At 43.2% G+C, this 20,896-nt stretch overlaps 1 protein-coding gene across 1 annotated transcript in view; it reads left to right on the top strand.

The window, feature by feature from the left end:
* LOC308117156 (A disintegrin and metalloproteinase with thrombospondin motifs 20) overlaps positions 1–20,896 on the top strand; it is a gene marked incomplete at its 5' end in the record, with an annotated part of 74,983 nt that overhangs the window by 6,552 nt on the left and 47,535 nt on the right. Inside the window, 8 exons of the mRNA XM_080475847.1 lie at positions 7,746–7,999; positions 10,371–10,454; positions 11,455–11,579; positions 11,653–11,693; positions 11,941–12,046; positions 15,517–15,663; positions 18,636–18,777; positions 19,286–19,390. Coding sequence (XP_080331973.1) covers positions 7,746–7,999; positions 10,371–10,454; positions 11,455–11,579; positions 11,653–11,693; positions 11,941–12,046; positions 15,517–15,663; positions 18,636–18,777; positions 19,286–19,390 — 1,004 coding nt within the window. The remainder of the gene's footprint in view (positions 1–7,745; positions 8,000–10,370; positions 10,455–11,454; positions 11,580–11,652; positions 11,694–11,940; positions 12,047–15,516; positions 15,664–18,635; positions 18,778–19,285; positions 19,391–20,896) is intronic.

The following is a 20,896-nucleotide window of genomic DNA, read 5'->3' as shown; positions in this document are numbered from 1 at the left end:
GATAGGTCCCTTTGCAGATGCAGTGATAAGCGGACTCTTTGAAGGCTAAGACTAGGAAAACGGTCCTGTCTTTTTATGGGAAGAGGCGCACTGCACGCTGCGACTAGCAGGATAGATGTAAACACTGACTTGGCGCGTGCCATTCTGCTTGCAAAACACTCATGTGTATTCTGTTTCTGGCTTTGTGTTTGGACATTTTCCTCCTGCCTCTGGACTTGCATCTGTATCTCTTTGATTGTCTTCACTTCCTTGAGTTGCACCTTTGAGCAGCAGGCCTCTATCTACAGGCTCCTTATCATCTTTAACAAACACATCGAGAGATGGCCACCAGGTTAAAATGCACATTGCTGCTTAGATTGTCAGCTGCAAAGTTAAAATAAAGTTGTAAAAACAAGAACAGGGAGGAAAAATTGGAAAGTTTGGCAAGTCATGTCATTATCTTTATTTTATTCAACAAATAATACACGTTAAGAATGACGAATGAAATGAATCAAAGAATCTGAAATTGTCATCACGGTTAATCTGAAATAGTGTTTGGTTGGACGAACATTTTATGATATTTTATATGAAGATACATTCTTTTGAGAGTCGTCCATGCAGTCCTGATTCGTACCATGTTAAAGAAATGGAGCTCCACTTTTTTGTCCCGCTCAAACGAGACCAAATAAAGAACATGTGATGTGAGCAAGATGCACATTTCTGCTTCTTTTCAGGGTTTATCATCTTAAAACTCTTTCCTCCATTTGTTCCTTTTCCCTGCTTTATGTTTCTGAAAAGGGGACCCTTGCCTTAAATCAAAATTGGGAGCTGGAGTGTTGAGAGCTTTTTTTGGCAGGTTCAAGACTTTGAAGAGGTTTAGATGGAGGTGTAAAACCTGTCGAGGTCCAAACACATGGAAAGGCAGAGTCGCTGCCTTCAGGCAGTCTCTTCCATCTGCAAAGAAATTGTTTTACAAGACCTATTTTTTTTTCTTCCTCAGGTGAATACTCTTCTCCATTCGCTTTTATTTTTGTTGAGCCCTGACATATTTCTGAATGCGACAAAGATGAAACAAGCAGTTGTATTTTTTATCAAACACACCTCCAGGAAACAAAAAGTGTATCAGACGACAGATACCTCGGGGAAGATAACTGTTTCCCTTAGATAGGACGCCTCCGAGTGCTGCTTTTAGTGTGTCAGAAAAACAACGGGGTCTTTTGTATCTGGATGCACTGCAAGTTTCCAAAGTTTGTACAGTCTCTTCGAAAACGTGTTGAAAGGAGAGGAAGCCTATGTTTCCACGCAGGTACATTCGACAAAGATTAGGTTTTGTTTTGAACCCTGAGCCTGTCATCTCGCAAACGTACAAATACTTGACTGTTTCATACATATTCTGTCACTGCCTGTGAGATGTCAGGGGTAGAAGTGGACTTATAAGGGCTTTTAAAGTGTTACCTTTATGGAAAAGGATATTCTGTTATTCCAGCACTGACGACATGGCTATATACCTGTCTGCAGCTGCCTCTTCACTCTGTGTGTTCACGCACTGTTGAGAAAAGCCCTGGAGCATCATTGTATGTGCTTTCGAGTGGATGGCACTTTCAAGAATCTATCACGGTTTCAAAGTAGTTGTGTAAATCAAAAATAGAGAAGCAAATCTATTATTTTAAACTTCCCTCGGGGCTCATTGGTTGGCATTTCGGCGAGCCAACCTGGGTGGCTTCCCTGCTGTTTGGAATACCTCTGCTGTAGATAGCCGTTGAGTGGGTGATTAATGTTTGTAAGCCGCAGAGGGCCTTCTCGTGCCAGGTTATACGTTTTAAAAGCATCGGGGTAAGAAGCTCGCCAGGCTCGAATCACAACACAGCGCCGACCTTTAATGACACATTCTGCAGGGTATCTGTCTCAGAGCTTGCATGTGAATCCCTCCGTCGTCCTTCAGCAGAGATAACCACAGAGATGAGGGTGGCTGCAGATAGGGGCAGATTCTTCTCTCTTTGCTTTCCAAAATCCACGAGAGGCCAAACGAGTGACAGAGGCAAGAGGGACTGTCTATTTTCTCACAGTCACTGGCTGCGAGTCTGAAGCTGTGGGGTGCCTTATTTTGTCTGAATTAGAAACAGTGAATCGAAAATACAGACAGCTTGACAGCAAAATGAAACCCAAACAAGCCCATGGTGTAGTGTTGGCTGTAAAGCGTTTCACCTGATTTCTTGTTGGCTGACTGAGGGCAGCTGGGACGGCAAAGTGACTGGCTTTGATGCAGCAGTACTTGGCACACATGGCATCTGTGCCCCCTGACCCTCCACACAGTCATTGTATAGGATTCCCCCTTGGTGCCCACTGTGTATACATGGTAGTGCAAATGCTAGCATCAGGTTTTTGGTCAATGGGTTCATTTGTATGGAAAAATGCCCTCCCCCGCCTGTGGTTTGAACTAGCCGACTTGAATCGGTGCCCGCTCTCCCTTTGCGCTTTCATGTATGTGAATGGAAGCACTTGTTGATTGTGACCTCACTTTCCTCTTTGTTCGGAGTCACCCACTGGACAGTTGGATGTGACCTTGAGTTTTTCCCTCCTCGAGGTGCGTGGTTTCTGGGCTTGCCAGCTTGTTTGCTGCAAGTCACTTTGAACCATGCAGGCATTGAGCTCTTTGTTTCCCTCTGGCTTTTGACAGGGGCGAGGAAAAGTGGTCAGTCAGGGTGTGATGGGTGAGCGCTGATCATTCAGACAACCTCTCTCACCTTTAGGAACTGGTTTTAGATGGTGTGAAGTTTCTGAATGTCACATGGCTCCAAAAGGCTTAGACTTGCTCTGTGGCCTTGTGCCCCCTGGCCCAACTGAACCTCCCCCAATCCAGGAATCCAGGAAGTACCTTTTGTTGCTCAGCAAAAACATTTGTTTTGTGTTTTTTTGTGCGCTTCTGTGGATGTGGTTGTGTCAAAGTGCATGTCATGTCCCTGGACTGTCAGTGAACGAAGTGTCCCACTGAGTGCTGGGAATGGCTGAGCGAACAGCGCAAAGGAATGGAGAAAGGAACTTTTCTCTTCATATCTTTGAGCTGTTCTGGGCTGCGCTGCATGTGCCTGTCGGTCTTACTACAGAGCTTGGCTGCGGCCCCCCGCCTTTTCCCAAGCTCCAACTGCCTGTCTTTCTTCTCTTACACCTGCTACTATAAAGTTGCTTCCTCGCCCTGTTGAACAATGGACATGCTGGAAAAAGAAAATGAATTCCTACTACCGATTTCTCTCTTGTAAATGTACGTATTTGTCAAAGATGATGACACAGATTTTTAAATTGTCGGGCAAGTTGAAAAATGTGTTGTCCTTACTCTGACTACACTGACTTTGAACCAACATGTGTCAGAGTTTTCTACAATGCACATGTTTTCCCTTCATGCATCGTGCTCTGTCTCTTCCCTGCCTCAAATTTCATAACACCACATGACAGATAGTGCAACCCGCTAATAATATGGTCCATTGCTCTCATTGTCGTCTGATTTTTAGATAACAGATACTCTGAACAGGGCCAAAAGAGGCTGGTTAGCTATATGCAGTCTATAACTTTAATAGCTGCCATGTGTCCGCCTGCCCTGAGGCCTCAGCCCTATTGAACCCGATGTGTTGTGTTGTCTCAGGAGTTCCCGTGACAGATTCCAGCTGGGGCTATTTTCTCCCACTGTCTACTGTCTGGGCATGCTTAACAAATGGTGGCTGATTTGGAGTGGTTAGAATAATCTGAGTGACAGTGACTGACTGCATGGTGGCTTGGAGGAGAGTCAGAGGTGGGGGGTGACAGGTGAGCGACAGTTTCCTAGTGAGATGGACTGGACGAAAGGGGGGAATCCAAGAACCTGCCAGTTAAACAATGGCGTCATCGCCCGTAAGTCTGGCTGTGTATCATCTGAGCAGCCAGGAATCATTCAAAACTGTGGACCTGCTTTGTTTATGTCAAGACAGTCTGAGGGGAATAGAAGTTCAAGAAAGTACAGAGGTATTTTGAACCTGCTGATCAAACCAGTGCACTCTGTTGCTCTTTTCGGACATGACTTTCATTGATTTGGTACTTGAACTATTTACGCAAATCTGAAAAAGGTGTGTTCACTTCTTGATTTTTCTTGTAAACATGGGTCTCTGTTACATAAACTCCAGCTCTTCAGTAAGTTGTGAGATCTTGCCAAATCTGTGTAAAACTCAAAAACATTAAGTCTTTTGACAGCTGGTATTCTTGAACTGTCATGAACTGATGAGGAGAATTGTTTGATGCAGAACCAGGTCTCGACCTTTAAATATTTTTCCCTTATTCAAACACAAAATTAAAAGACCTTGAAGGACTTTGGGGAAAGTATGCACTTTCAGATGGCTTTCCAGCTTGAGCTGCAGACATCTGCCAGCTGTTTAATCTACGGTGTGTTTGGATAAATTTCTTTAAAACTGAATGTCAGACGTATTTTAGTTTGATCATGGCTTGAAGAAAACACAGCAAGTCCGTGCCCATCATAAGGACTCCGGGCCCACAAGTGGTGTTTTCTCTCTTGTGAGGAGGCCTGCTACTCCAAACACATTCTTCAGCTGACCACCATGCTGTCTTTAGCATGTCTCTGAACTGAAAATAACAACGTAGATCACTGTGAGTGTACAAAGCTCGGTGTCTTCCAGTGAGGTCAAAAGCCACTTCACTTTAAAAAGCCTTCTTCAGCACCAACAATTAGCCTCCGTTTTGCTTCTCTCTGTCTAGCCACAGAATTGCTCTTAATTGTGCTTCGGTCTGCAGGAACTTAAACATTTTCTCTCTTCTTGGTACATTGCCGGTTAATTTCCAGTAATCAGGGTGTCTGACCTATCTATACTCCTTGTAAGGTATAGCTACTGTCTATTTAATTGCTACCCAGGGAATACAGCGCTTTGCCTCACAGCAGGCTGCGGAGAAAGAATGTTAATTAGTTCAACAATGAAATGTGGGTTTCCCATTGTTTGGCTCCTGGCATTGATACTTTTGACAGAATACTGAAGGAAAGTCAAAGAGTGGCTCTTTGATCTGGTCAAAATCTCAATGAGATCCATTTAGACAGGCTGGTGTACATGACTTGGCTCAAACAAAAACTGCTCATGCAACAATGCAAGGGGACTGTAAATGTCTCTGAATTTGTACAAACAGATGAATAATTGCAAAAACACGTCTACATGTGCACATTCAAACCCACGTGACACCTTGAATAAATATGCCTCTAGTGCTTCACTAATAATGTGTGTGAGATGCTGTGTATGCAATTAAGTATGTTACTGAGTGAGCAGATAAACATGGCTTTTATTGTTCATTGTTTCTGACTTTTGGCAAAGTGGCTGAAAGATTTACACGTTCACAGCAAGTCAAGTAGGCGCTGAAGCAGAAAAGTGAGAGTGGTGTGGATCTGTGTCAGTTATGTGAACGCTGGTGCCAACCAAATTACAAAGTTTATAAAAGCTTACTCTCATGCCGCGCAGGGCTCCGTTTTATTGTTCTTTGTTATGCTGGAGCTTGCTGTTATCGGCTTGTGCTTATTGGTTGTTTTTTTTATTGTCTTTCTTAGGTGAAAGAAGAAATGCCTTTTAACATGGTTTTGTAATTGGTAGTGATTTTCAACATGTACCCACGACATTGCTGATGCTGGTTATTGTGAGCCCAGTGGCCTTTGTGTGCCGCCATGTCTGCGTGGGTCCTGAAGGTCAGGGCAGTCATCCCTGTCTTCTCATGGTGTAAGTAGCGGCTCACTACCCAGTGAGAAGGGGATTTTAACATAAGGCGATTTGGGATAGGTTGTGTGTGGATAATCTGTGCCGATTCAAAGGCTATTATAACAGAGAGCATATTTTCACCTCTCCTCCTCTTTTCCTTTTCTTCATCTCACACTCGCTTACTCCTCGTCTTAACACCACTTTCTGAGGATGCAGATCCTCCCCTGCACTTTGATAATCCCTTTGATGTCAGACTGTCTGCAGTGATGAGTCTGTTTAGAGGGTTTAGTGAAGAGGGGTTTGGCCTTGGATGGAGGTTTTTTTTTTTTTCTTCTCCTGGGTGATACAAAGCTCCGTTCTGGCCCAGCTGCCCATTGCTGCGCGCGCGGGCACAGGCGGGCTTGGCGCTGACTCGGATACTGGCGCTGGCATAGGGCTGGGCCTCACGGCAGCAAGAGCTGTGCGCCATTGTGCCAGGGAGTCACGCTCCGCCTCGCGTGCCCACTGGGGGCATCGCTTGAATACTCTCAATGAGTTTTCTTTCCTCTTTTTTTTTTGTTGCTGTTTTTCCCTAACAGTTACACACAATCTCTCTCTGTGTGACTGTCTGGAAAAACTGAGTTTACAGAACACAAAGGAGCGTTTCACTATATTCGGGTTGTACAAAGTTGAGGAGGTTGTTTAGGATGACGGACTCCGAGCTATGCTTGGCTCCCGCGCAGTGCCAGTGTCATTTAAAGTCATTGATTTATTTGTTATTTATTTTGAGGGCAGTAGCAAACAAGGTAGTGTGGCTATTTCTATTTAATTTAAAATTTCCAAAAATGGTGCCTTTAAATCTGCGATAACACAGAATGGAAATCTCCCAGTTTGCCTTCCTTACTGTGGAGGGAACAATTCTATTGAAGAGTCATTCACCTTCTCCCAGTTTATTTTCTCCTTGGTTTTTAACACATCGTCAGATTATTAATGTTATTATTATTATGTTGTGTATTCTTCGTACTTTTTAGAATTTTTAAGAAGTAATTTTAAGTTTTTATTGTAATATTTACTTTGCATACAGTTTATTTTAAGTGCTTTATTAATAAAGATGGATTGGATATTCATGGTGGTTGTAACTTCAGTCATGATTGTACTAAATATAAATATAAGTAAAACTTGAAGGTTCATTTGAAGATTTACTGCTAACATGTAAATTTTACATAGTATTACTTTTGTCTCCCAGTGCATTTTGGGTTTAGAAAAACCCAACATTAAAATACTTCTATTAGGGTTTTTTATAACTAACCTGTCAGTGTTATTAATGTGTAATTACATCAGCGTAATGTGAGGCTTTGCAAGATTTGCTTTTCCTTTCTTCCAATAAAATTTGCTGCTCACACTTGTAGTGTGTGTCTCTGCCTCTCTCTCTCGCTCTCTCTTTTAACCCCACTCTGTCATGGTGAAGGAATCTGCTGCTCGCAGCCAGCTCAACACGTGCAGTTCAGCTGAGAGAACGGACTCAGTAGAGTATACACACTATATGCTTGTCATTCTGAGACTGCAGATGAAGGCTTTCATCTGTACCCTGCTGATTGTTTCAGTATGCCGCACTACAGATTTGATTCCTTTAAGAACGATTGTGTCGCCCTTCATTCTTCCCCGTCCTGGGATGCGGAATCAAGATAATTTTAGGATTTCACGTCTTTTTCCTTGCTTGCTGAGGTCAGTTCCTCAGTGAGTTGGTAAACTGTTGTCGAGAGTTTATGTGACTGGCAAGTGAGGCAAAGGAATCGCAGACTCCCTGACCTAAAAACTTTTACTCTCAAAACTCGCCAGTGACCTTGTGTCTCTCACTGCAAACTGCTTTCCTGAACGCTGGAAAGACACATTGATTTATGGTGTCGAAGTACAGCGTGCTTCTGTTATGTGGAACTGTGACTGTGCCAGGGCCCCCCAATGAAAATACCTTCACCACCGGAGAGTACTTGGTTTGCATTACACAGTAGTTGATGAATATTTTAATTACGCAGTCTCTTAGCTCGCTTGTCCTTCCTTTTCTTTCCAACACAGAGGAATCCAAAAGGCCAGTCTCTTATGAGGGGCGAGGAAATATGGGAGAGGAGCTGGACTCTCTTCGAGCAACATTCGATGAGCAACACGGTCATGAAAACAACTCCACCAACGTGCATCCCAAGTCGTCACGCCGGCGCAAGCGCTTCCTCTCCTATCCTCGCTACGTGGAGCTGATGGTGACAGCTGATGCCAAAATGGTGCGTCATCATGGACGCAACCTGGAGCACTACATCCTAACAATCATGTCAGTAGTAAGTAAAATAATGTTTCTAAAAATTATTTCCCCATTTTATACTGTAGTTCTGTCCTTTTGTATGACACAGATTGTATAATTTGATTGCTTTCTTGTTATGATCCTCATTTATGTTACCATATATCAGTTTACTTTTCTGCGTTCCAGAAATCAGTAAACAGTGTTTGATTTATCTGGATAAGAACTATGGTAATAGAAATAATGAGCAGTTCACGAGTAAACTTTGTTCTGAAAGTTATTAATAATGAGTTGCTGATATCAGTTTTAGTTACTTCATTAAAAATAGTGTAATTACTAACTTGTTATTTATTACTGAAAGTAAAAAGTACATAGTTAGTTGGAATTGCATCGGTTTTAACGGTCTCTTCTTGAAAGAGTGTTTTGGTAATGTGCAGTATAGCTGTCAGCGCTGTTTGGGTCATGAAGTTCAGTTGAAAGTTCATCAGTTGCAAGTGAAATGCTGGAGCACTCACGATGTATTTTAGTGAGTTTGAGTTAACTTCAACAGGTATTAAAGTTTAATAGTAGTGTTACAGTAACAGGCTACTTTATAGTCCAGTGACGTTGCAAATAAACATTAGACATTTTGGAATGACCTGTGTTTTTCTAATAGTCTGGAAACACACGTTAGCTAGTGAATGGTTTAAAAGATCACTTGCTTTGTTTAGAAAAAAGCAAGATTAGAAAAAAATACATGAAAAAAAAATCCAACAGACTATTTTGTCATTTGTGCACTATGGAACCCACTGTTTGCAAAGAGTAAACACCAGTCTGAGCATTGCCAATCTCAGGTTTTACATTGCGGTTGTAAACCCCAATGTGACCCCGGCATGCTGCAGTATAAACCAAAGTGGCCCTTCGGTACAGTCCTGACTCAGCAGCTTGACCTCTTTGCGAGTCCCAAATCTGACAGTGGGCGCAGGCCGCTAATGAAGCTGGTAACACTGTGATTGACTGTCGTGTAAAAGTGTGTTAAAGCAGGATGAGTTATCAATTGTACTGGACTCTGTTTCAGTTCTGACGTCTATGCGACAGACACAATGCTGGAAACACTCATTAACTCATGAAGCAGTAATGATTGTCGGTGAAGTGTCAGCCTACATGAGCTTTGTGGAGTACAGCCAGTGTGGAAACCACACTTTGGAGTCAAAACATACATTCTGCTGTTTACGTCTGTGCTATGTTCACGTGCACACTATCACGCATGCACGCACACACACTTCTCGCTCCTCTTTCACGTGCAGAATCGCATTACTTTTGTGATTTCTTTTTGATTTTGAGTTTGACCGTGTCACTGCACTGGTTTTAATTCAAGTTTATTTCTGGGTCACGCGCAAGTGGCGACTCCATTTTAGACCACAATTTAATGAGTGTCAGTGTCATTTTGCATGCTGTGTGATCTGGAGTTTAACCTCAGTGACGATCACAGTTAAGTTCAGGGGTCTTGACATCTTTTATTACCCAAGAACAAGAACTCAAATCTTTCACTTAAGTAAATATCATTAAATATTGTAAAATAAATGACCTTATTATAAACAAAAGTCCCGCACAAAAGTCAGCAGCAGGTAATAATATCACAAGATTAGTAAAGTTAATACCGCTTTATCCTAAATGTTAATACAGATGTCTACTTCCTTGTACCTTCTGAGGATGTTTAAGTTAACAGGTTGAGTGAAATAAACTGGTGATTGCCCATAAGAGGTCCCCCTCACTTCTGCTTTTGCACTGATGATGTATCCTGGTCAGAGAGCACACACAAGCGTGTTCTGTGTCCCAGTGTCACAAAGATACACAAAGACGGACTTCTTTCACCTTCTTCAGTAAGGCCTGGGCCACGTTTGCCTCCCTCTGGGCTAGCACAAGTTAAATGTTTATAGTGCACTAATGAGTTCCTGTCATGAGGCTGCGCACGACCTCAGGAGACCGCTGGCCAACCGTGACAGGGGTGCACGAGTGAAGCCGGAGAAGCGGAGGGGGGAAGCTACAGCTGGGATGTTTTGCTGTCCTCACTGAGGGGCTCAGAGCTGCAGCTTCACATTTATAGTTGGCCAAAATTTTTAGTTTTTAAAAAAAACAAAACCTTTTCAAAGGTCTATGGAGGAAAATGTAATTAGTTTTAATACCTTGTTGATTAAACTTACCCCGAAGGAGAATTTTTTTTTTGCTTTTCGTACTTCAGTGAACTGTTGCTATTTTGATTAAACCAAATAGAGCTTAACTAAAAAAAAAAAAAAAAAAAAAAAAAAAAAGTAATGCCTGTGGTGTAAAGGGAGAGAAGTAAAGTAGCTTTCGTATTGTGTGGATTTGTGCTCTGGCTCAGGTTAGTGGAGGTTTGCATTTTTTGTCTGTGTGTTTTGTCTTTGTTACAGGTAGCAGCAGTGTACAGGGACCCCAGCGTAGGAAACCTCATCAACGTCGTGATTGTCAAGCTCGTTATCGTCCACAATGAACCGGTGAGCATGGGCTCTCTTGAAATGCTGTGCCCACATGCAGGTCTGTCGCGGGAGTGTGGCTGACGTCATTGCAGGTGTCCCAGGATTTTCTCCGTCGGGGCCTCTTTGAAAAGGAGACTGCCTTTCTTGTCAGTCTCAAGTCTCAGGAGAGGTCTCAACGGACAACAACCGATACTGTAGTAGCGCGGCGAGCCACCTGCAAGTCACGTCTGTGCCTAAAGAGTTAATTCTCATTTGTTTTTTTAAGTAGGTTTCAACACATTGTGGCATTTTTAACCTAAATGGAAGAATAATTATCGAGCTGGGTTGAAGAGGGTTTTCTCAGGGTAAAGAGCATTTTACGAGTGGCTTAAAAACGGTCTACTTTATAGATCCTAGCAAACATATAATGCAGCTCTAAGTGCTTCATAAGGCAGCAAATAAAACAATTACAATCATGTAAAGGAAATGATAAGATTCTTATCTTGAAACACCTCAGAAAAATGGAAGTGTTTCTGAATTTTTTAAGCATGGATGGTGATGCAGCATCCTTGTTACACAAGATATTAATAAAAGAGAAGAAATAAAAAGGGAAAGTGTCAGATCATTGTTGGATTCAAGGCATATTTCCCTTCTCTCAGCAGCACATACATTCGCAGTTGGACCTGTAATCGACAATGTAAAATCATGTTTCAAGTACTTCAGTTTGTTCCACTGTGAAGAATACGATAGATTGAAAAGTTCAGTTATGTACAAATTATTTTGTGGATTGACGTGCAATCTGTGTCTATGTGTGGCCATTGTGGTCATTTGTGGCACGTGTGCAGGATATAACGCCCTTCATCCCCTAAATTATAAGTCTTTTCTGTGTGATAGGTGTCATAAAATCTCAAAAGGTTAAGTAGAAGCAAACAGAACATTGTCGACAAAAAACATTAAAACCACGTAAATCACGACTTAACTTGAGATTTTACTAGCAACCATCTTTATCTTCATCTCCACCTGTGTTCCGCCCACACAGGAAGGCCCCACAGTGAGCTTCAATGCTGCCACCACACTCCACAACTTCTGTGTCTGGCAGCAGAGCCAGAACGTCCAGGACGACAGCCATCCCTCCCACCATGACACCGCTCTCCTCATCACCAGGTACTCGTCTCCCATGCGCACCGCGTGAAAAACAAATCCGGCCGGGTAACAACTTTCTTTTTTTCTTTTGCAGGGAAGACATCTGTCGGGCAAAAGATAAATGTGACACTTTGGGTAAATTTTTTGTTTCTTTGGCACAATATCTACACCTGATGTCTCTCATTGTTGGCTTTCCATTCATAAACTGTACAATAAAGAGTTTTCTGCTGGTAAATAATAGTCTAGCAGTAGAAATGAGGGAGGGAAGGCTGTGCTGATCTAACTTAAGGAACAAAGATGTTGTGGTTTCCTGACCTCTCACATGTTATTGTGGTTCCTAATGACTTTGTGTGTATTTGCATATGTGTATGTGCTCCTGTAGGACTGGCAGAGCTGGGGACCATGTGCGATCCGTTCCGGAGCTGCTCCATCAGTGAGGAAAACGGTATCAGCGCCTCCTTCACCATTGCTCACGAGCTGGGCCATGTGTAAGTCACACGCACGCACGCACGCACGCACGCACGCACGCACGCACGCACGCACGCACGCACGCACGCACGCACGCACACACACACACTCACACAGTCTATCTCACCCTTCACAGGCAGCCTTGACAACAAAAGCCCTCTTATCAAGAGACGCAGGGTGCAGCAGACACAGGTGCAAAGCATAATAAGGTTTTTTGGGGGGGGTTTTTGTACAAAAAGTTGACTTTTAATGACATGCCAACCTTTAATACTCCACTATAAAGTTCAAGAAGTTAGCCCTGTGCGTGTCTGAGCTTTACCTTGACGACAAGCTCAGGTGAAACTTAATCTGAGCGTGCTCAGAAAAAAAAAAAAGAAAATCCATGACGGGAGCAATTTTTCTTGAAAGATCTTTGTTCTAAATACAAAGAATACATTCAAAGAGTTTACTGGATGTGGTACGCTGAGCTTTATCAGACAGTACAAGGCTAAATATTGTGTTTAGTGCTTGATCGCTGGCTTGCCCCCCCCCCCCCCACTTATCAGCCCCACAAAACCTGAAGATGTCACAGTGCCATCGCTGTGTAACTTGTCTGCTGGCGGGTAACGGCAGGGTTATCGTAACACCCCGTCTGCCCCGCGAGTGTTTGCGCAATGCTCAAACGCTGCCACATGCGTGACGTGAAGAAAATAAAAGCTTGTATGGATAATTTGTCTCCAAACGACCACGTCAAAACACACAACTTTATCTTCCTCGTGAAGCAGAGCCTATTCTAAACACGCGTCTGAGGTGAAATTATGGTTTAAGTTTAAGTTGGGCTATTTACTACCACACACACACACGCACGCACCCACGCACGCACGCACGCACACACACACACACACACACACACATTCTTTTCCATTTCAGCAAACACACCTTTGGACACATTTTTTGGTGAAAGTTGAAGCATATGTGTTTTTATCACGGTCGTTGTAAGTTCATGAGAGATTGTTTCTGTTTTTTCTAGTTGTGGGAACAGTAGAAAATGAAAAGGACCAATGTCAGTGGTGTCAGTGTGAGCCTGTGTCCCACTGGTTAAGAATGAAAGATATTCTTCTATCTCCGCTGTCACGCTCATACATTCTTCCAGTGGAGAGATTGGACTGAAGCAGATGGATGAGTCCTCCCACCTCTCCCTCCTCCTCCTCCTCCTCCTCCTCCTCCCTGCATCTCATGTGGATCTGTTTATGCTAAAGTTCAAGCAGCTGGAGGCCCAGTTGGCTCTGGCTCTTGGCATGGCTCACCGCTGCATTCACGGGCGTGAGCTCTGCCGAGTGGTTCGCGCTCTGGGAAATCCAGCGTCAGGTAGCGGGGGGGGAAATGACAGCGCATTGCAGATTAAAGAAAGATTTAGGATCATGGATAGGAGCCCTTTCTCAGAAGACTGCGCAGACGTGTGATTACTAATAACCATCTTGGGGATTTTCAGGCGAGGCTTTGTCACTGGATAGTTTTTCAAAGTTGATGCATCAAGATCGTCAGCCTTCAAGTGCATTTGATCACAAAACGGTCGTCTGTGGCCGTAAGTAGCTTATTATTCAGTCATATAAACATTTTTCACGTCACATAATGTCACGTTTGTTTTACGGTTGTCATTGTGGTCACACATATCTTTGGTAAATTACTGGGTAAAAGTACTGGGACTGTTTAAAAAAAATTTTCTTTTTTTTTTTTTCTTGTGGACCGGTGCATTAGGAGTGGCTGTGGCTGATTCATTGACAGTGTAGGCATGCATTTTCCTGCCACTGTGCTCTGCTCTGAAGTGTTGTTCAAAGCCTTTTCTTTTTAATCATAAAAGTATGTTTCTGTCATGACAAAGATCCATCCGACATGATGGCAGCATTGGATTAATCGAGCGACGTGTGAAAACGAAACAAATTTTCTTATGGGTTTCGACTTTGTTACTCATGATTAATTGGAACATCCTCCTATATTGACCTGGTCATAAAACTGCCCAATCTATGACCTGGAGGCATTTTAGTGTAATTAGTTTAGGATTGTAAACTAAGATCTTAATGTGCTCCTTTCAAATGTTGAACAAATAAATAATCACAACACACACAAATCCTTAGATCTCCAAACACAGCAACAGCATAATCCACTTATGTGGGACCGTAGCCTTTTGTTCATTTTCTTTTTGATTGTTCAAGTGTTTGGAAACTGGCCTATTGGTGTCTCTGTCACCCTGATTCACCTGTGTATCATCATAACCAACAATGGATAGTTTTCAAATGCCATTTGCGTCAAATTTGATGTTGTGAGTATTATTGGTCCATGTGCACAGAGCTTATTACTGTGCCAGAGGCTTAATTATTTCCTGGGTGTTTGCCCTGAGGCCCTCGGCCCCTGTAGGGTGGGCCCCATGCCAGCCGTGCTAGGTCTTGTTTGTGTGGCGGTATGGATTGACCCTCAGCTCCAGCCTAGAGCCCAGCACTGGCTCACATCCTGTTGTAAACATCTCAGACATCATACAGCTGCATGGGATCCCCTGTGTATAAATGAGTGCGTGCTCGTGTGTACATGTGCTGCATGTATTTGTGGGTTGAACACCAAACTGCAGCACAACACAGGACATCCGCGTTGGATTGCACTACTCTGGACACGATCAAGAAAACTTGCTTTATGAGGCTGCCAGCAACAGACAGCTTGGATGAATTCATTAACTTTCGTATGTCTTGCTGTGTATTTCACTTTATGCAGCTGTCTTTACTGTGAAGACTGCTTATTGTTTGAGGACTAATGAAAAATGCTAAAACAATTAGATATCAGACTTACTTTGACAGACAATATTAAAACATTCATTCTATGATGCTGGAATATAGACACTGATTTGATTGATTACTTTTCTATGTATACTGCAAGCAACATGAACATGTGTGTACAGATGTAGGTGGTGTAATGGCCCCTACCCTCTTGTCCGCATTAAGCCCTTTGAGAATGTGAGATTGCGAACTTTGACCTCTAAGGGGTGAACTTGAGGTGATTCTCTTTGGCATTTTGGCTATGATAGTGAAGGAAAAAGGTGCTGATGGATCTGGAGTGAAGTTTTCCATAAAATGTTGCACCACCTACTGGCCAGATTAAGTTTTATGGAGCTTTTTTAGGATTTCACTATCAAAATATTTTGGAGATTTCACAAATGCATTCATTTTATTCATTCATTCATTTATTTTTATTTCAAACATAACAAGTTAAAAACAAAATACATTGAAGTGGAACACTTCTGTGAATGCTTTGAGGAGTGGAACAGGAAACAGACAAGCGGAGCAAATAGGTGCAAAGTGTGTAGCATGACTGACAGATGGGCCTGTTTGCCACATCAGTGGAGATGGTGCAGGACGCCCGTTAAAAGTTGCTGAAAGTAAATCTTGTGACATTTATTCTTCTCACTGTGACGTGGCCGCAAAGCAGCCATATTAAAATTTGCTTATATCCAACTGTGTTCCAGGTTCAACATGCCTCATGACGACAACCCCAAGTGCCGGGAGGCAGGCGTGAAGCACCAGTATCACGTCATGGCTCCCACCCTCAACTATGACACCAATCCCTGGTCTTGGTCCAAGTGCAGCCGCAAGTACATCACAGAGTTTCTTGAGTATGTACATGTTGCATTTTTCAAAATGTTCTATTCTGAAATAAGAGTTTTGCAATGGTTGTTTGGTTGGTGGGCTATGATATGAAATCCATATGTGATGCTCAGCATTTACTTGTTGTGATGTGCATTGCAAAACAAACGGCTTCTATGTCTCCCTCTGAGCGCCGCAGACAGGTCAGTGCAATGTAAACTGTGTGGAGTTGTTATTGCCTGGTGTTGAAAGACTATTTCCTGTTTGAATCCGGGGGTCTTCCCCGGCTGACCTGAGTGATGGATCTTCTGAGGTTCTTCAGCTGTGTCTTCACTCAGACAGAGCCCAGCTTTGAGGGAGCAGGGCACACAGTGATCCAGTCACAGGCCTCTTTTACACAACATGTAACGTGGGGCAACGGCTCATGCAGCAACTTGTAACCCGCACCGACGTCCCTGATCCCGGTGAAGGACTTCCCTTTAAAATGGGAAATGTCACTTATAATTAGATCTTCCATGGACATGACCCTTTAATCTTTGCCTCCTTTCACTCTGTTAATTGTGAAGGTCTTCACAAAAGGCCGCCTTGTTGATAGGATGCAGTGTTTGGCCTCGAATGAAGCATTAAGTCTCTGCAATGACCGCAACATTGAGCGGTTGGAAAATCCTGCTGAAGATGAGGAGGACCTCAGTCAACGTCTTCATTATCCCGAGGGGTACGAGTTGGGCTGCTGTTTGCAGCGACTCAAAATCCAAGAGTATGACGTAAATGTCAGACAACATTTGTGATGAACAGTGGTTACCCACATGAGCTATGTTACAAGCAGTGCAGGTATGGGGAGATTAAAGCAGCACTTGGTGCACTGTGGGAGCCACAACGGTGGGAAAAGGTTGTTGAGAGTGCAGGGCCGAATGCTTTTGAAGTCCGTCTCCAGCCAACAATGAGGAGCATTGATTCAAAGTATTACTTCTACAGCACCACCGCTGGTCAGTGGACTGACCTGGTCAAGTACGTCAGTGTTTTGACTGCTCATTCTCCCTGAAGAGCAAATTCAATCTGCGCCACTCCTCTACCAGCTTAATAAATGAAAAGGCTGCGCCACCTCTCAACCGTCCCTTTTCAAACGTTGAGGGAATCCCCCCCACCCCCGTCTCACTGTCGCTGTAATAATGTGCACTGAACTCCCCCACCTGAGAGCTGATGAAAAGTGTCCGGCTGTAGTGCATCATTACTATGTGTCAACCGCCAACATAAAGAAACTATTCTTCCTTCCCTGGCACCGTGCCGTCTGATTTAATCTGTCAAATACAGATATAAAAGTAAAATGCAAATGTTCAGCTGCTGCCACCCTGACTTCAGACTGTAACCACACAACATTATCATTGGGAAAGCCCCGACATTTTACCTTAAATCCATCAAAACTCAATCATTATGAACTTTCCTTTTGTCTTAATAAAACCAAGATGGATCTTTAAGAACTGCATGGTCCTCCAAATTCAGCTAAGCCTCTGCCATTCTATTGCTCTACAGCTCAATGTACAATAATTGGTACATGCTGTCTGAGACCGAACTCTAACATGTCAGGAGTGCTGCAGTTTACATGGCACTGTTTGATCAAACTCTGTACAGTGATGCTCCGTGCCATTCAGCCCAGACAAAGCATTGGTCTGTCACATCAGTAGACACCTTGCAAAGTCATGCGTCGTGCTCATACATGGGGGAACTATTATTATTTTGTCTCATGTAACAATCGTCCAACAGGCAACCTTTAAGTCGCCTTGTAAATAAACTCACAAATCTCCCAATAGCTGCCAGGTGCGGAGTCTCTTGGAAAAAGAAATCGCCTGACTGTCTCGAAAGTCCTTTTTTTCCATCTTTTTTTTAAAGAAAGAAGTTTAATTTAAAAACTGACCCCTTCTCTCTGTGTCTGTCTGTCTCGCCCTTAATAATCATTCCATTAGATTCCAGGACACAGATTAGACAGATGACCAACTGCTGAAAGACACTGTAATATAGGACTGTCTGTATGATTCCTTGACAGGCTCCGCCATAGTTTTCATTCACTGTGTCTTTCCCTGCTGCTGGATTCTTCTTTTGCAATCATAACCCCGCCACCAGGCTGCGATCTCCACAGTTTCTTCCATTACGGCAGGAAATAAAAGGGTAAAGAAACACAGTGATGGCAACTGAGGATAATCCTGCATAATTATTGGCCTGTCACATCAGCTGGTGCTTTGTTGAGCAGGTGTTTCAGCAGCTCGGTCCAGGAGGAAATTTGTCGGAGCGGTGCAGACACGTTGTGTAATTACACATCTATACACGTCTCATCTGAAAGTTTCCTTTTCCCAAAGCAAACATAAAAAAGAAGAGATCCTTTGTGGCTCAGCACGCTCAGCTAACATGTTTGACTTGTGTCTTTTTGCAGTTGTACAGGCAGAGGATTTTAAATGCAGGCTGCTGGTGTGTGTACAGTGTAGATGTGGTCCAGCTGTGCTTTTGTTGTCTCTGTGACTGTATCGCTGCTCGGGGCGTGGCTCGGATACAGAACAATCTGTCATCATACTCCAATTGTGTGCCTTATGTAACTGAATCAAGGCTTTATGATTCTAAAAACTTGTGTTTATCTTTAGCAGAGAAAAATGCACTTGAGATAAAAATGCGGTCACCATGTAGATCTACCAGAATTCAGCTTTATTCAGTCTTTAGCGCCCAACTCCAGGTTCACAGTGACAGCATTTACTAACAGGCTTTCAGGATGACGTAAAATCAGCCTTTTTGTTTTTTTTGGTCTACTTTACAGGCCACCCACAAGGGAAAACACATCTGAGGATGACCGCAAATAATTACATAGGGATGTTTATTTCTCTTTTATGACCGAGATGTTAGGTCAGACAACACTGGGTCGTATCCATTCATGTTTTAAAACCATTACAGTTTGCTGCTTCACACATTCTGTGTTTTTCTTTTAATTGACTGTATTCGATGTGTTCTTTTCTTGAAGCACTGGCTATGGTGAGTGCCTCCTTGATGAACCTGTTGGAAGGACATATGAGCTTCCCACCCTCCTCCCCGGTCAGATCTACAACGCCAACAGACAGTGTGAACTGATGTTCGGTCCCGGCTCTCAAATTTGCCCCTACATGGTGAGTTGGCTTGCTATCAAAGAATGAAAAACCGTGCTGAAAAAGTAAAGAAGACTTAAGGTGCAAGTAGATCTGGCTTTAAAATAAAAACAGAGACATTTGAAAAGAGCTGTTACTACTCAAGCATGAAAGACACAGTCCCTTGTCTCCGTAAAGGACATTGTATTGTATATTTTACTGGAGGTAAATTGTCCTAATCAAATGCTGATGCTAGGCGATAAATATATTCTACTTCTCTATCAAAAGCATTAAGGCACAAAAGAAAGTGCAAATTAAACTGACACATATAGAAAATAGAAATTAGGTAATATATTAGTAGATAATCTCTCCCTGAGGGAAGATGGTATTAGAGGAAATAGCTCCAGTTAAGTCCCTGAATATTTTTTTTTCTAGTCACAGATAGTGAGTGTTTTTGCATATTGTAGAAGGTTTTCACATTTTGAAAAGATTACTTTTGCATTCAGGATGGAATTATTAATTGTCCTGCTTTTTTTTTGTCTACCCACAGAAACAATGCAAGCGGCTGTGGTGTACCAGTGCAGAGGGGGATCATAAGGGCTGTCGAACTCAGCACATGCCACTTGCTGATGGTACTGAATGTGGACTTGGAATGGTAAGTCAGTCAACCTGCGTATTCATTTTGCTTAAGGCTGTTATTTTTTAATGGGAAAAAGGCATCTTTGTACACAGGCTGGCAGACCTGAACCACCCGATATTAAAACAAACCAAAAATGCTGGGACAGGTGTGTATCTTTAGTAGTGCCTGTACAATCTAGTTGTGAATGTTTGAGACTGAAAATCGTTGCGTTGTTTTTTATCAATGGCTTGTCGTTAGACATCTATATCGCACAAAAACAACTTTCTGATTAGCATTGTTTGTTGAAGCTTTGCTCCTTTCGATCCTGAAGCCTTTTGCTTCCAGTTCACTTCCTCTACTGAGAAAAGAAAAAGAAAGAAAGAAAGAAAAAAAAAGAATAATTTATCATGCATTACTTTGCTCCCTGTGTTTTGGTTGCAGAAAGCCCTGTAAATGTGGTCAGGTGATGGCCCTAGTTAGAAACTTGAAGCTTTACCCTTGCTGTTGTTATGGGGCCCCCAACCCCCATTAGCCTTCATGTTCTCCTCGCTCTGGGATGCTATGCTAATTAGAGCCGAGGCGGCGGGTCAGTCACTGAGGATACATGGGCCGAGCGGCGACAAAGAGAAGGAGAGGAAAATAGACGGAGGGAGAGAAAGAGGAAAAGAAAAAGGGAGAGACCGAGTCCTGAGAGGGAAAGGTGAAGACATGGACCCTTTGAAAGAGGATGCCGCCCGCCGTTCACAGTTGAGTCACCTTGTTGTGAACCCATGACCCTAAAACCTCTTTAAAAGGCGAATGAGTGGGTCAGTGGTCAGGCCGTAACAGAGCCCAGGCTGAGGCCAGCCAGCGCTCTCACAAAAGACCTCACATCAGTGATTCTGCAGAGCAGGAGGAGGGAGGAAAGAGCGGCGGAGGAGGTACAGGGGGATGAGGATATGGTGGGCCGGTGTTTAGCATTCGGAACACGCATGAGAGCAGGAAAGAGAGGAACCAAGGGAAGGAGGGTCCTCTTGTCTCTTTAACCTTCTGCCCTCCAGGAGTCTTGCAGTGTGGGCCCATGTAAGTCTTGTACTCCTTGTATCCTTTCATCTGGCACCATCTACCCCCTCTCACCATGTTAGGTCCTGAATCCGCCTGATCTAGAGAGGAAAGGTTAACAGGGGATAGCTAACATCTTAATCCAACTACAACAACCAGACTAAACAGTAATGGTCCTGGGATTGTCGTCCTTGCGCCGCTCTCAGCCTCTCTGTTAAAGAAAACAAACGGATCCTAATCTCGCCAAAATGTTTGCTTGAGTAAGACACAACCTCTTAACCCCACTCACGCTGACTAAGCTGACCGAACTCACTCTTATCCCAAACTGAGATGATAAACACGGATTTGTAAATATACTATAATTAATTAGTTTAACTTTAAATAACAACGTTCATTATTACAAGGAGATCACCGGAGATCGTTTTCCCAACAGCTTCAATGCAAATGTAGCAGAAAGTATAACTCAAGTTTTTTGGGGGGGGGTTTATTCCTCCATGCGTG

This window comes from Lipophrys pholis (genome assembly GCF_963383615.2).
Source record: "Lipophrys pholis genome assembly, chromosome: 11".
In the NCBI taxonomy this organism is placed as follows: domain Eukaryota; kingdom Metazoa; phylum Chordata; class Actinopteri; order Blenniiformes; family Blenniidae; genus Lipophrys; species Lipophrys pholis.
Note: the sequence above shows the minus strand (reverse complement) of the source record. Positions and strands in the feature narration are given on the sequence as shown.